The 14,451-nt window shown below is 44.0% G+C and overlaps 1 protein-coding gene across 7 annotated transcripts in view; it reads right to left on the bottom strand.

The window, feature by feature from the left end:
* The window catches only part of DGCR2 (DiGeorge syndrome critical region gene 2), a 116,818-nt gene that overhangs the window by 31,512 nt on the left and 70,855 nt on the right, over positions 1-14,451 (bottom strand). For 4 of the 7 annotated variants that reach the window (XM_089653188.1, XM_089653190.1, XM_089653186.1 and 1 more), the window contains 2 exons: positions 13,184-13,260; positions 11,551-11,727 (listed from right to left, as the gene is read on the bottom strand). In XM_089653188.1, the coding sequence (XP_089509314.1) occupies positions 11,551-11,727; positions 13,184-13,260 (254 nt within the window). Of the gene's footprint in view, positions 1-11,550; positions 11,728-12,967; positions 12,992-13,183; positions 13,261-14,451 lie in introns of all 7 variants that reach the window. The other 3 variants (XM_089653185.1, XM_089653184.1, XM_089653187.1) reach the window with 1 other exon arrangement.

Here is a 14,451-nt window from a genome sequence, read left to right as displayed (position 1 = left end):
CAGGATTACCAGCGTGGTTCCTTTCCCCTCTTGGTCTGTGGGAGGAAAGCACTCATGATTCCCTCCCATAAGGTCCTTGATGAAACCATGCAAGGTGGCCCATAGGAGACAATCTCCCTGGAATGGCATATCTGCCAAGCCCTTTAAGTAGCCAGGCCAGCTGACCAGCATATGAGACAAGGCACCCAACAAGGCCTACCTTTGAGAAAGAGAGCTTTGAAAGGAGTGGAGCAGCATCCAGGGATGTAGCACACCTGATACCTCCAGCCCCTGACCAAACGGTCTGCCAGGTACCCATACACCTAATACACGACTGGTGGAAAAAAAAGTGTTGCAGAACCTCGGTCCATGCAATGTGTGTCCGAGACAACAGGGACATGATCAATACAGCTGCAGCACCGACCCTGTAATGGGAAACATAAGGATGACTCCCCTATGGTCCCCACAGGGTCTTTAAGGAAGGGAGACTCCTCCACCAGTATCCAGTTACCATAGACAACCTGGTAGTAGGAGAGATTACCCCAGAAGGCGAGGTCCACTACTACAGAAAGACCCATGCAAAAAAAAGGGCAAAGAATCGTTCCCTATGGTTGTTCCCTGTTTAACCAGTGCTTGCACACACAAGGGGATGACTACTGTAGGGGGAGTCCCAGAGGGAGCTTACCCGGTAATGTTCCCCACACTGGGGGAAAGAGTGCGACCATCAGCTCTTGAGAGCAAGCAGAGGCCTCCACCTCTCTCACAGAAGAATCCATAACCTGCATTCCAGATTATAGTAATGCAGTGTCGTTTCCATGTTGAACAGCAAGCAGAAGCAGTCAGTGCCAGGTAGGGCGCCTCAGACCACGTCCGCCTACCACGACACTGCTATACCAACCAAGGGAGCAGCAGGAGAGGGCATCTCGCAGTTGGCTAGCCCCCTATGCCTCCGAGAACCCCAGGCCACCTGTTAACTTTGAAAGGTGGCCCCAGAGAGAGTCCATTTTTGTGTAGGGAGGGAAAAGTCTCAGGAACCATAAAAGCCATATATAGGATACAGCCAAGAACCAACACCTGTCATGGGGAAGGGCCGTTATTCAACACTTACAGCAGGGTACATCAGACCGCTAGACAGGAGGCCCTAAGGCAGTATGGATATAAGTGCAGGCTCTACTCTCATGTGCAGCCCACAGCTCCACAACCAATCTCAGGTGGGCTTACATACACCCCAGGAGTCGCCTCCTTGAGTCAACACTAACATGCAGTGTCACCAGTGAGCTCTCCCTACCTGCTGGAGCAGAGTTCCCTACCATGGGAGGAAGGCTACTCCTTTGTTATTTCTTCATCAATTAAGCAGGTAAAAGGTCTGGAGTTGACTCCAAGTGTGGTATTTGCATTTGAAATCTTTTGCTGTTAACCTACATCATGGGTTCAAAGGAGCTGTCCATGCAAGTGAAACAGGCCATTCATTGTAAGGCTTCAAAAATTAAACAAATCCATCAGAGAGATAGCAGAAACATTAGGAGTGGCCAAATCAACAGTTTGGTACATTCTGAGGAAAGAAGAACACACTAGTGAGCTCAGCAACATAAAAAGGCATGGACGTCCACGGAAGACAACAGTGGTGGATGATTGCAGGATCCTTTCTATGGTAAAGAAAAACTCATTCACAACATCCAGACAAGTGAAGGACACTCTCCAGGAGGTGGGCATATCATTGTCAAAGTCTACAATCAAGAGAAGACTTCATAAGAGCAATACAGAGAGTTCACCACAAGGTGCACACTATTCATAAGCCTGAAGAATAAAAAAGCCAGATTAGACTTTGCCAAAAAACATCTAAAAAAGCCAGACCAGTTCTGGAAAAGCATTCTTTGGATGGATGAAACTAAGATTAATCTGTACCAGAATGACGGGAAGAAAAAAAAAGTGTAGAGAAGGCTTGAAACAGCTACCGATCCAAAGCACACAACGTCATCTGTAAAACATGGTGGCGGCAGTGTGATAGCATGGGTATGCATGGTTTCCAGTGGCACTGGGTCATTGGTGTTTATTGATGATGTGACAGAAGACAGAAGCAGCTGGATGAATTCTGCAGTGTTTATAGATATACTGTCAGCCCAGATTCAGCCAAATGCGGCAAAGCTGATTGGACGGCGCTTCACAGTACAGATGGACAATGATCCAAAACACACTGCAAAAGCAACCCAGGAGCTTTTGAAGGAAAAGAAGTGGAATATTCTGCAATGGCCGAGTCAATCACCTGATCACAACCCAATTGAGCAAGCATTTCAACAAAACTAAAAGGGAGAAAGACCCACAAACAAAGAACAGCTGAAGACAGCAGCAGTTAGAGCCTGGCAAAGCTTCAGAAAGGAGGAAATCCAGTCTTTGGTAATGTCCATGGGTTCCAGACTTCAGGCAGTCATTGCCAGTAAAGGATTTTCAACAAAATATTAAAAATAAACATTTTATTTATGATTATATTCAATTGTCCAATTACTTTTGGTCCCTTGAAAAAGGGATCCAGGTCCATACTCCTGAAGACACTAGGCAGAAATAAACTGGATTGCCTATAGCAGAAGGGGTCTATACCAGCTAAGACTGCTCATAGGTGGTGCTGTGTTCTTTTTCTTTTGTGCTGAGAGGGGGAATTCAGGGGGGTGCTAGAAGGGGGAATTTGAAGGGTGACGTGTGCAAACACGCAACAAAAGGTGTTCTCAGATGCACCTCCTGGTGTGAAGGAGCCCTCAGACTGGAGTGCCTCAGGATTGTGCACATTTCCAAAGGGCACCTTGACTTAAAGGTTGAAAAACACTGCTCTTTGTCGTCTTATGTTCTTTATCCTTTCCTCTAACCTTTTTTCTTCTTTTTCCGGTACTATGTTGGATTACTGCTGCTATTATTTGGTTCTGCTTTTGCCGTCCCTCCTTGATGTCATTTGTCATTGGACATTTTGTTATTTGGCTAATACAAGTCAGCAGGATGTATCTGTTTATGTGTTATTGTTCTGCTCTGCCCCTGCGTGGGCGTATCTTGAGCTTGTTATATTCCTAAAGCAAAACTTTCTTAATAAAAATATTGAAACAGAAAAACACTGCTCTAGGATGTACCCATTTCACTGTCTGCAGGGAGGACTGGGAGTCTTTCTATTGAGCTGTCTTTCTATGTGCATGGACTGTAAGGCACTGTATCTGTAAATGCAGTTTTATACATATGCTTTCATAAATTGGCTGCACATTATTATATTATATGGCTGCTATTTGTATTTGCATACGTCTTGTTGTGAGCTTTTAAGAAGGAAAAATGTCCAGATGTTATCTACTTTGACCTGTAAAGACAAACAAGCATGCCCGACCTAACAAGTTAGTTTAGGTCTGGACAAAAAGGTTAGTTACCCCTGGACTGGTCACAGTAATTTAGGAGGAGTGTAAGTACTGTTCGTCATGGGATTTGATACACACAGATAAGAGGATTCCATGTTTTGGCCTAGTGAGTTTCAGAGTATCAGAATATTTGAACACGAAGGAAGTGGAGAATGACTGGATTTTAATCATGATCTTAAGGCCTTTCATGACACTTATAACACTAAATCATTGTATTAACAGTATTGTCATTTTTTTGGTTTGTTTGGATGAGACCAGAATTAGTTATTAAATTGTCAGAATTATAGTAGTGATGCACTTTACTTGTGGTTATAGACTTGTTCAACTTGGAAACAGGTGGAGCTGCCTCTTGAGGAGGCAGTCATTTGTTAGAAAAACCCTTCACATATGTTAGTAAAGCGAATCAAAACATTTTGGCAAAAAAAATCTCCAAATTGAGTGCTTTCACAATTTGCAGATAAAAACATTAAAAAGGTGTGATGAGGAAAAACATTTGTAGACCACTTAACCTGGCCACAGATGGATGAAAAATTGGGCAGCTCAGCAAGGACCGGACAAATTTCAATTAATCTATGGCAGTTTCCATTTGAGAGGAGTCTATCTAATAATCAGCTTCTCTTGAATGGGAGTGTTGGAAAATGTTTTATTCGATTAGTACATGCAGCCAATCAATTTATTCTGACAGCAATCCTGCTGTCAGAACACAATAGTACAGTGATGAGGATTTCTCTATGTACCTTACATGTGTGGATGGGGGAAGCCTTTGGTTTATTTGAAAGAAAAAAAAAAAATTCCATTTATGGCCAGCGTTAAGCTTGCAGGGCCTATAGATAACCAGTGCTCCTCTGGAAATCAAAACCATTTACGTTAAGTGACATAGGATGAAGTAATTCAGGTACACTGGGTTATTGCTGCTGCCTTAAGAACCTACAGTTGAAGCTGGCATTAGAAAAAGGCCTGAATCTCCACCTGGTAATACTTAAACATGTGAACCAAAAACTGGGCCTGGGTCTGAAGACAAATGCTGAAAAGTAAATGAAGCACTAATCCTGTGATGTACGCTTGACAGGGAAGGGTAGAATCCATGTAGCCAAACTCACCGGGCAATATTGGAACAAGACACAGGCTGCCCCCTTCGGGGACTTTCAGGGATAATAACCAGCCTTTTAAAGGGAGTTGTATCTGAGAGAAAGACTCAAACAGTGCATATCACATCAAGACCTCCTTTGGATGGCATGCAGGAGGATAAAGAGAAGGAAGAACAATGTTCTGGTGAAGGTGAAAGGAAGAACCACCTTAGGAAGACTACATTTCAGGACTACATGCATCTCTGTGCAGCCCAAGAAAAAGGTTCTGTACAGGTTAAGGCAACTAACTCAGAAGCTTGCCTTCCAGAGGTGATGGCAACAAGGAATATCAATGAAAAGTTCAAGAGGACAGTTTCTGAAGAACTAACAAAATAGGTGGAGATCCCACAGCATCATAGGGGGAGCAATGTCTGCAACAATCTGTAAGAAGGCCTTCACTAAAGAGTGAGGCAAGACATCTTTGAAAAATAACTGCAAGGGCCAAGATTTGACCCTTAATGGTACTCAAGGCCAATTGTTGGCCCTGAGCAGAATGGAAAAAGACAGGATTTAGCCCACAGATTTCCTTTCTGAAATGGAATTTCCTTGCTTCAAACCACAAGAAATACACCTTCTGGGTGCGATGGTGGACTTCGCAAGAAGCCGATCTTCTCGCGTTTAAAAACGTAGGGATACCTGAATCAGATGGGCCCCATCCCTGCAGCCTTCGGCTTCAGCTACCAGGCATTTAAAATCACAGATAAAATCAGGAAAGAAAACTGGTCTTTGCTACAGAAGATCTGGGCAATCTGGGGGGGCCCATGGAGAGTCTACTAGGAGTTTGACAAGATCAGGAGTACCCCATCTGCCTGGATCAGATGGATGCAATGAGTATCACCAGGACACCCTCTATCTTGATTCTGCAGAACAAGGAAGCAAGGAGTTTCAGGAGGAAAGCCATAGATCAAACTGAACTGATCTCATGGAGCCACCAGAGCATTCATTGCAAAGGCTAGGGGATCCTTGGATCTGGAGACAAACCTACTCTGTTTATTGTTGAACTTGGAAGTCAGGAGATCTACATTTGGTATCCCACTTATTCCCTAGGAGTCTTGAAACACCTCTAGCCTGGTTTTGTTATTAAGTTATGTTATGTGACAGTCCAGAGACTGAGCCTGCATAAATCACTCTGCCGGAATGTTGAATTTTACCAATGTGAAGTGAAACTGGTCACATGGAACTGCTTCACAGTGGTCACCTTTAAAGAGTAAGTCCACTTTTGTTGAAAAATAAACATTTCCCTCTAGGTGATCTATGAACATCATAAGGATTTTAACAAACATTGTTGCAGATTCCTACCTTTTGATATTCTGAAGAAGTACCGTATTTTCCGGCGTATAAGAGGATTTTTCAACCCCTGAAAATCTTCTGAAAAGTCGGGGGTCGTCTTATACGCCGGTGCGAGCCGGTGTCAGGGTGGCACTTTTTCGAGGGGCGGCGCGGCGCCGCCCCCCCTCCTCCTCCAGCGGACACTAAGTACAGGGGTGGACAGAGGGGCTGCTGTACCTTACCTGGCTCCGGTCCCACGACGATCCGGTCCAGGAAGCGCGGCTGCTCCTTCTTTCAGTTTGGCCGCTTGATGGTCATGCGGTCGCTCGGCTCCGCCTCCTCACCGGTGATTGGGCGCCAGCACTGGAAAGGCACACAGGCGACCAATCACCGGCGAGGAGGCGGAGCCGAGCGGCCCCGCGAAAATCGAGCGGCCGCACTGGAAGAAGGAGCAGCCGCTCCTCTCCCCCACTGACACTAACGATGGGGCACTATTCCTCCTCCACACTGACACCAACGATGAGGCACTGTTCCTCCCCCACTGACACCAACGATGAGGCACTGTTCCTCCCCCACTGACACCAACGATGAGGCACTGTTCCTCCCCCACTGACACCAACGATGAGGCACTGTTCTCCCCACTGATACCAATGATGGGGCACTATTCCTCCTCCCCACTGACACCAATGATGGGGCACTATTCCTCCTCCCCACTGACACCAATGATGGGGCACTATTCCTCCCCCACTGACACCAATGATGGGGCACTATTCCTCCCACTGACACCAATGATGGGGCACTATTCCTCCCCCTGATACCAATGATGGGGCACTATTCCTTCCACTGACACGGACGATGGGGCACTATTCCTCCCACTGATACCAACGATGGGGCACTATTCTCCCCACTGATACCAACGATGGGGCACTATTCCTCCCACTGATACCAACGATGGGGCACTATTCTCCCCACTGATACCAACGATGGGGCACTATTCTCCCCACTGATACCAACGATGGGGCACTATTCCTCCCCCACTGACACCAACGATGGGGCACTATTCTCCCCACTGACACCAATGATGGGGCACTATTCTCCCCACTGACACCAATGATGGGGCACTATTCTCCCCACTGACACCAATGATGGGGCGCTATTCCTCCCACTGACACCAATGATGGGGCGCAATTCCTGCCACTGATACCAATGATGGGGTGCTATTCCTCCCACTGATACCAATGATGGGGTGCTATTCCTCCCACTGATACCAATGATGGGGCACTATTCCTCCCACTGATACCAATGATGGGGCACTATTCTCCCCACCTACACCAATGATGGGGCGCTATTCCTCCCACTGACACCAATGATGGGGCGCAATTCCTGCCACTGATACCAATGATGGGGCGCTATTCCTCCCACTAACACCAATGATGGGGTGCTATTCCTCCCACTAACACCAATGATGGGCCGCTATTCCTCCCACTGATACCAATGATGGGCCACTATTCCTCCCACTGACACCAATGATGGAGCACTATTCCTCCCACTGACACCAATGATGGGACACTATTCCTCCCACTGACACTAATGATGGGACACTATTCCTCCCACTGACACCAATGATGGGGCACGATTCTTCCCACTGACACCAATGATGGGGCACTATTCCTCCCACTGACTAATGATGGGGCACTATTCCTCCTACTGACTAATGATGGGGCACTATTCCTCACACACTGACACTAATGATGGGGCACCATCATTGGTGTCAGTGGGAGGAATAGTGTCCAATCATTGGTATCAGTGGGAGGAATAGTGCCCCAACGTTGGTATCAGTGGGGAGAATAGTGCCCCATCGTTGGTATCAGTGGGAGGAATAGTGCCCCATCGTCCGTGTCAGTGGAAGGAATAGTGCCCCATCATTGGTATCAGGGGGAGGAATAGTGCCCCATCATTGGTGTCAGTGGGAGGAGTAGTGCCTCATCATTGGTGTCAGTGGGAGGAATAGCACCCCATCATTGGAATACCATACTGAAATACCATACCATATTGAAATCAAATCTGATGTTTTTTCATTTTTATTTGGTGTGTGTTGGAAGAGGGGTAGTCTTATACGGCGAGTATAGCCCAAACCCTATATTTTAACAGGAAAAGTAGGGGGTCGTCTTATACGCCCAGTCGTCTTATACGCCGGAAAATACGGTAGATGTTTGTCTGTGCAGAGTGAGTCTGCATGGGAGTGCTTTTATATCTACCACTCAGCTGCTGCACCTGCACAGCTGTAATGAGAGAGGTGGCAGTGTCTGCATCCCTTTAGACGTGTTTTTCCATTGGGAGTATCTCTGCATAAATGACATGTTTGTTGTAGGGGATGCCAAAAATCGGACTTGTATCCTAGTGCAGACTTCTGGGAAAATCAGTGAGCCAATCACACAAGCAGGAAATTAAATCTTCAGAGGGCATTCTGTACAAACGTGTACAGAACACCTTCAAATAGCTATATTGCATTGCATTTTATAGAAAATTACAGTGCTGCAGATTGAAAGGGAAAGGTAATTTGTAATAACAATTACAATATGATTTGAGTCGCACTTGTAAAACGCTAGATTACTTTTTTTGCTATTTTTTTCCCCCACGAAAGTGGAGTTACCCTTTAAGTCCAGAACACTCATACAACGGTGGATGCTTGGTTGGCTCTTGGACTGTGGAGCTCAAACCTGGAAATGGAGAGTCAAGTTTTTCCTGCAGAAGGAAAACCATGGCAGAACTAGGCTTAGTAACCTCAACTGATAAGTTGGTTTCAGTGCTTGCTTCTACAGAAATAAGATCCACTCCTACACCTGCAGGGTCTGGATAGTCGATTGGACATTGGCTGACAGAGTCTGTGCCAACTTACATCTCAGAATGTGATTGTATAAATATCCCACTATGGAGATTCCCTAAGAGCAAAGCAGAGCAAAAAGGTTAGCACCTTGGCGAGGATCCAAAGTGAAGTGGATAGCCGAGAGAAAAAGGCAACAAATTGGTAATGCTTTGCGCCCACTGCAAAAGACAAGCAATATTGATGTCCACAGAGCCCAGAAGGACTCCTGGATGGAAGGAAACACTGATCGATCTAGCAGATTCCATGCAGAATGTGCATACCTGGAGAGAAATTTTAGGTATGGTGTATGGAGGATGTCCCTTTTGTCCTTGGACAGTGTACAGGTTAGAACAGAAATCCAGGAACCTTTTTTCTTTCTGGGACAAGGGCTGTAATCCCTTAAGATGGGAGTTGTGCAAGAGCAGCAAGGAGTTCCACCAGTCATTGCAGGAATGCTAGCAGGTTGACAACATGAAGGGAACATGGAGGCAGATACCGATATCCTCTCAAAAGAAATCTCACTGATTTTAACAAGGCCAAGAGCTCTTAAAGGCAGGGTGCTATGATGTTTTTAGGAAGCTATGTGCAGAACCATGATGGCTCCAGTTGTAGCCTCTGGATACGTTTATTGTGAGAAGGGCTTGCTACTGGATTTTGAGGAATTGAGTGTCCAAGATTTATGGTGGAACAGAGTTCCAGGGTTGCCTTGGAGGCCTGTGAGAAACAAAAAGGAACTTTTCTTAGTCTCTGAAGCAGGGGTATTCACATTGAAGTTTTGCATTTTTTTTCTGGGGCACAACTGGTACTTTTTTTTCCCCCAGAAGAGGAGATTCACCAAAGGAGCACTCCTCATCAAGGGCTTACGCAAAAGAGGTGTTCCTTGTAATGATGTTCCTCCAACCAACAACTGTGCCAAATGGCCCTTAAGCTGTATACCAAAAGGAGGCCATTCAGGATATATGGTTTACCAGGTCTACTACTAGCCCATCAAATAAAAAGAGTAGGGCTACAACATGAGCTCCAGTTGGAGGACAGAAGAATCAGTTACGATAGATCCAGGATCTTAAGAATTATCACCATACACAGCTAAGGTCTGGCGAATGGACATGGCAGCAACAGCAGGTAGCAGGGCAGGAAATGCGAAGGAGAATAAGGCCTCAGAAAGATCTTCTAGCCTTTTAACAACAGGGTCCCTAAAAACTGGGATATCCTCTCTAGGGATAGTCAGAGTCTTGTTAAAGTGATATGAAAGGCAATTTTTTTTTTTCAAATAACAAACATGTCCTACTTACCTGCTACGTGCAGTGGTTTTGCAAGGAGAGACTGCATTCCCCATCGACCAAAACGGAGAATGCAGGAACAGCTGAAGATGCATTAGATAGGCTCTAAAGGAAGAGTTGTACCTATGCCTCCTGTGTTCAGTCAGCTAGCATGGAGATATATAACCATCAAACTTAATGTATTGATGGGAGAATCCCTCCCACAGATCTATTGTGTTCTCCCGGAGGGGTGCAGGTGGGCACAGGGAGGTGACTATTGTCACACATTCATTATTGCTAGTGGCTATAGATGTTGGCAATAATTACATGACAAATCTGACAGGCTGGTTGTACCCAAATCGTACAACTGAATTGGGTACCTCAGCCTGCCTATACATGGTTCAAATCATGGGTGGTCCCAGCGGAACCAACAGAGATTCGAACCAACTATGGCCGGCTTCACACATCATTTTCATAATGCTAAAAGAGAAAAATTCCCAGCTCAACTTACCAACCAGCTTGCAAACAAACCGAATTAACCTGTCTAACAGTATGCGTTAAAAACGGGTCCAATTAGCACGCATTTGCAAACATGTGCTAACAAACCCGTTTTTAATTAACACTGTTAGACAGGCTAATTCAGTTTGTTTGCAAGCTGGTTGGTAAGTTGAGCTGGGAATTTTTCTCTTTTATTGTTTGACATGCGTCACCCTTCCCTGTGCTCCTTGCTGTGAAGGCCATTTATAGACTGTTGCAGTGGCCATTTTTTTGAACTACTGACTTGTTGGTGAAGGGGCGGACTGGACACCTTGGCTGCCATTGTGCTATATGCTGGGTGCTCCTGTACCTTTAAGGAGGGGTGGGCTCCCTCAGGTTCACCCACCCTCAGTCTATCCATTAAATACATGTGCCTCTACTATGGGGGCTCTCAAAATTTGTAGAGTTAGAAACTGCAGAATATTGGGGTGCCGTGAAGAGGCTCTGTAGATTACACGTGTTTGCAAATGTTTGCTAACTAAACCCCTGTTTTAATGCATACTGTTAGACAGGCTAATTCGGCTTGTTTGCAAGCTGATTGGTAAGTTGAGGTGGGAATTTTTCTCTTTTATTGTTTGACATGCGTCACCTTTCCATGTGCTCCTTGCTGTGAAGGCCAGTTATAGACTGGACAGTGGCCATTTTTTTGTACTATTTTCCAAATGATGCAGGAATGATTTCCTGAGCCCTCCCCCCTAACCCTAAGCACACCTGTGATAACGATCTTAATGTAATATGGTAATATGTGGCAGTAGAAGGTGCATAGTTTGATATATTTATGGCAATCTAAATTGACATAATTGAACATTTAACAGAAATGCCATCAAAATTGTTTACCGGAGCCTTGTTTCAGTATTTGTAACATGTTCTATTACGTATGCTACTTTAACCCGAGAGTGGTTTTTCTAACAAAATTTTACGCTTTCTTCAATCTTCAATTCTATTGCACCACACAATTTGAACCACAATTTATATATATATTTATTTTTATATATATTTATTATTAAGTAAAGTTAACTCTGAGACATGAAAATGAAGATTGGCTCAACCAATTTCACATCATTCACCCAATATAGAAATCCAAATTCGATATACATATTAAAGAGCCAACAACAAAACCTACTTACTGCGCTTGCACAGGAAGGATGATTTTTCATAACAGTTCTCAGCATACCAGCTGTGCAGGCCATGGTGCCGAAGAGAAGGCAGATGGAAATACTGCAATTGTGCACACAGTATGTTCTCATTTTCAGCCATTGCTGATCCAAATATGGGCACTGGGGGTAAGAAAACTTCAGAGGAACCTGAGAAATGAGATAAGGAAATCAGGAATGTAAGTACCAATCTAGCTACTGTCAAGGAGCAAAAACAAACTTAAAGAGCTATATGCAGTGTTTAACCCTTTCCCACCAACAGTACGCAAATATGTGGTCTCGTGGAAGTGGGTCTTTATTTGTGAGGCCGCATATATTCGTACGTGTCTTCGTGCTGGAAGTGCGCAGCACAGTGCACTACCAGCACAAAGACTGGGCTCTCATTGAGAGCCCTAGGTCTCCTAATAACGATCGGGACCCCGTACGCAAAAGAAATTATCATTTTTTTCACACAAACAGAGCTTTCTTTTGGTGGTATTTAATCACCACTAGGGTTTCTACTTTTTGCTATATAGACAAAAAAATACCAACAATTAAAAAAAAAAAAAAAAAACCCAAGTTCTTCTTTGGTTATAATATTTTGTAAAACAAATAGAAAAAAAATGTATTTTCAATTTTTTTCAACTTTTGTTTCTTTTAAGATTTCTTTTACTGTTATCAGAGTGACACTGTACTGCTCTCTGGGGGTGATCGAGGATTTTTTTTTTTTTTTTTACATCGTTACTGCTTATAATATGGATGATCACTGCTATAAGCAATAGTTTTAACTGTCATGAATGGCTTTCATTCATGACAGCTTGCTTACTATTGTGATCTGTGATAGGGTACAGCTAATCACATGGTACAGGGTGATGTGATCACAATAGTAAGGCAAGCATTCATGAACGGCTTACATTCACGACTGTTTTGCTTACAAGTAATCATGTGATCGCTATGATTGGTCATAGCGATCACGATACCTCGGCTGCTCACAGTGGCAGGGTACCAAGCACTGTGATCCACTGTGTCCTCATGGGATTGCGTCGCTGTATGCCCCAGGGGTGTGCCAGTGCACATGTGCTAAGCAACATATAGTTACGTTGCTTAGCCTGCAGTTGCTGTCCGCTCGCAGTAAAAGTACTGTGGGTAGGCAGCAAGCAGTTAAATCAGCAACAGTTAATGTCATTGCATTTTAGGTAAGATAAAAAAAAGCAAAATGTGCACTCGTTTCTGGGCCCTACTATGAGTACATACAACAAATATGTGGCATCGCTGCGGTCGTCAGGAGCAGAACTCATTTTGGGTTATTCTTTGGTGGGAAGTTATGGTAATAGCAAGAAATAAACAACTGGGCCAGTTTTCCTTTGATAATAAAAACAAAAAAAATTAGGAGACATCCGTTACTACTTACCACCAAAAGAAAGCCAACTTTGTCCTGAAAAAAACAAGGTATAATTCATCTGGATACACAAAGTAGCTGTGATGATATGTACAGTTTTACTAATGCATGTCAAAGTTGCAAAATTATGTTCAGGAGTTAAACATTCGTTTTACCCTCAGTCACTAAGGGGTTAAACATTATAAAGGCTAACATGTTTAAAGTGGAGCTGCAGTAGCCAACACTTACCTTTATAAGCAACCTCCCAGTGTCCCTCCACAGAATGGTTCCTGCTTGTTATCACAAACTGGTACCCCACCCAAAACCTGTTGAATAATTGACACCGTAAACAGTTTTGCAGAACATTATCAGAACAAAACTACATAAACCCAGCTACAAAACAAGGTGAGTCTGAGAACAGCTCAATTCTGTCATGGTAATAAAGCTACCCGGTCACTTTATTACTGACAACCATAGTAAAATTTAAAACATGACTCATAGCATTTAAAGTGTTACTAAAACCAGGACCCTGCATTCACTATATCTGGTCCCTCATAGTACACACTACATGGAAATGCAATTATTTTAGTAAATATAAACTGCTAAATAACTTTTCTCATTAGCAGTATATAGCAGTTTTGTGACTTCTATCAGTGTCCAGCTGGGCATTGGTTAATCTTGTAGGAGGAGTTTTCATTCTGCTCTGTCTACGAGGCTGTTTGACCTCTGACCCTCTGTCTAGACAGTGGTGATTGGCCCTGTGCTGATCTCATGCACCCTCCCAAAAAAAAAAAAAAAAAACTCTAGCCATACACACTAAACTGAGCATGTGCAAATTGACTCCTAGAGCTCTGTACTATCAGGAGATGGATTGGGTTAGTAGAAGAGGAGGATCACAGAAGACCGGATCAAACAGCCTTTTTACAGTGTGGAGGATTAACCCCCTAGGTTCCACAGAGTATAACAAGCATGCTTTATTGCATATACAGGCTGATTTTGCTGTTGTGGGTTTAGTAACAATTTAAACATATTTAAACATATTAAAGAATTAACATTAAACTCACCTTATCATCACAGGATCAACTGTATAGAAAATCATACCTGCAAAAGAACAGGCTTGATACCTACCTTTCAGGCATCCCATCTTGACACTGCGCTGTGTCACTGCTCCACAGCAGCTACAAGTACTTGAATGATCAGATGGGTTGAACGCCCAATCCTCTCCCCAGACCCCCTGGCTTGTACATCTTGCAGCGATGTACAAGCCAGCAGGAGACACAAATACATGTCAATGAAAATTCTGCACAATTGACAGGGTGCATAATACTTTACTGCACTTAGCTTTACAATAGTAAATAAAAATGTGTACTTGTGGACGGTGTAGATGTGAACACGTCTACAAGAAAAAAGCATGGCTCTTAAAACTTAAAAACAAGCTTACAGCTGCTATCGCAGTCATGAGCTTGTTCATTTCCTCTTATTGTCCTAGAGTAGTAATTACAGCTATGGCAGTAAAA

Source organism: Staurois parvus, unplaced genomic scaffold (assembly GCF_062004578.1).
Source record: "Staurois parvus isolate SC_StPar_1 unplaced genomic scaffold, SC_StPar_1.0 ptg000704l, whole genome shotgun sequence".
Lineage (NCBI taxonomy): Eukaryota > Metazoa > Chordata > Amphibia > Anura > Ranidae > Staurois > Staurois parvus.
Note: the sequence above shows the minus strand (reverse complement) of the source record. Positions and strands in the feature narration are given on the sequence as shown.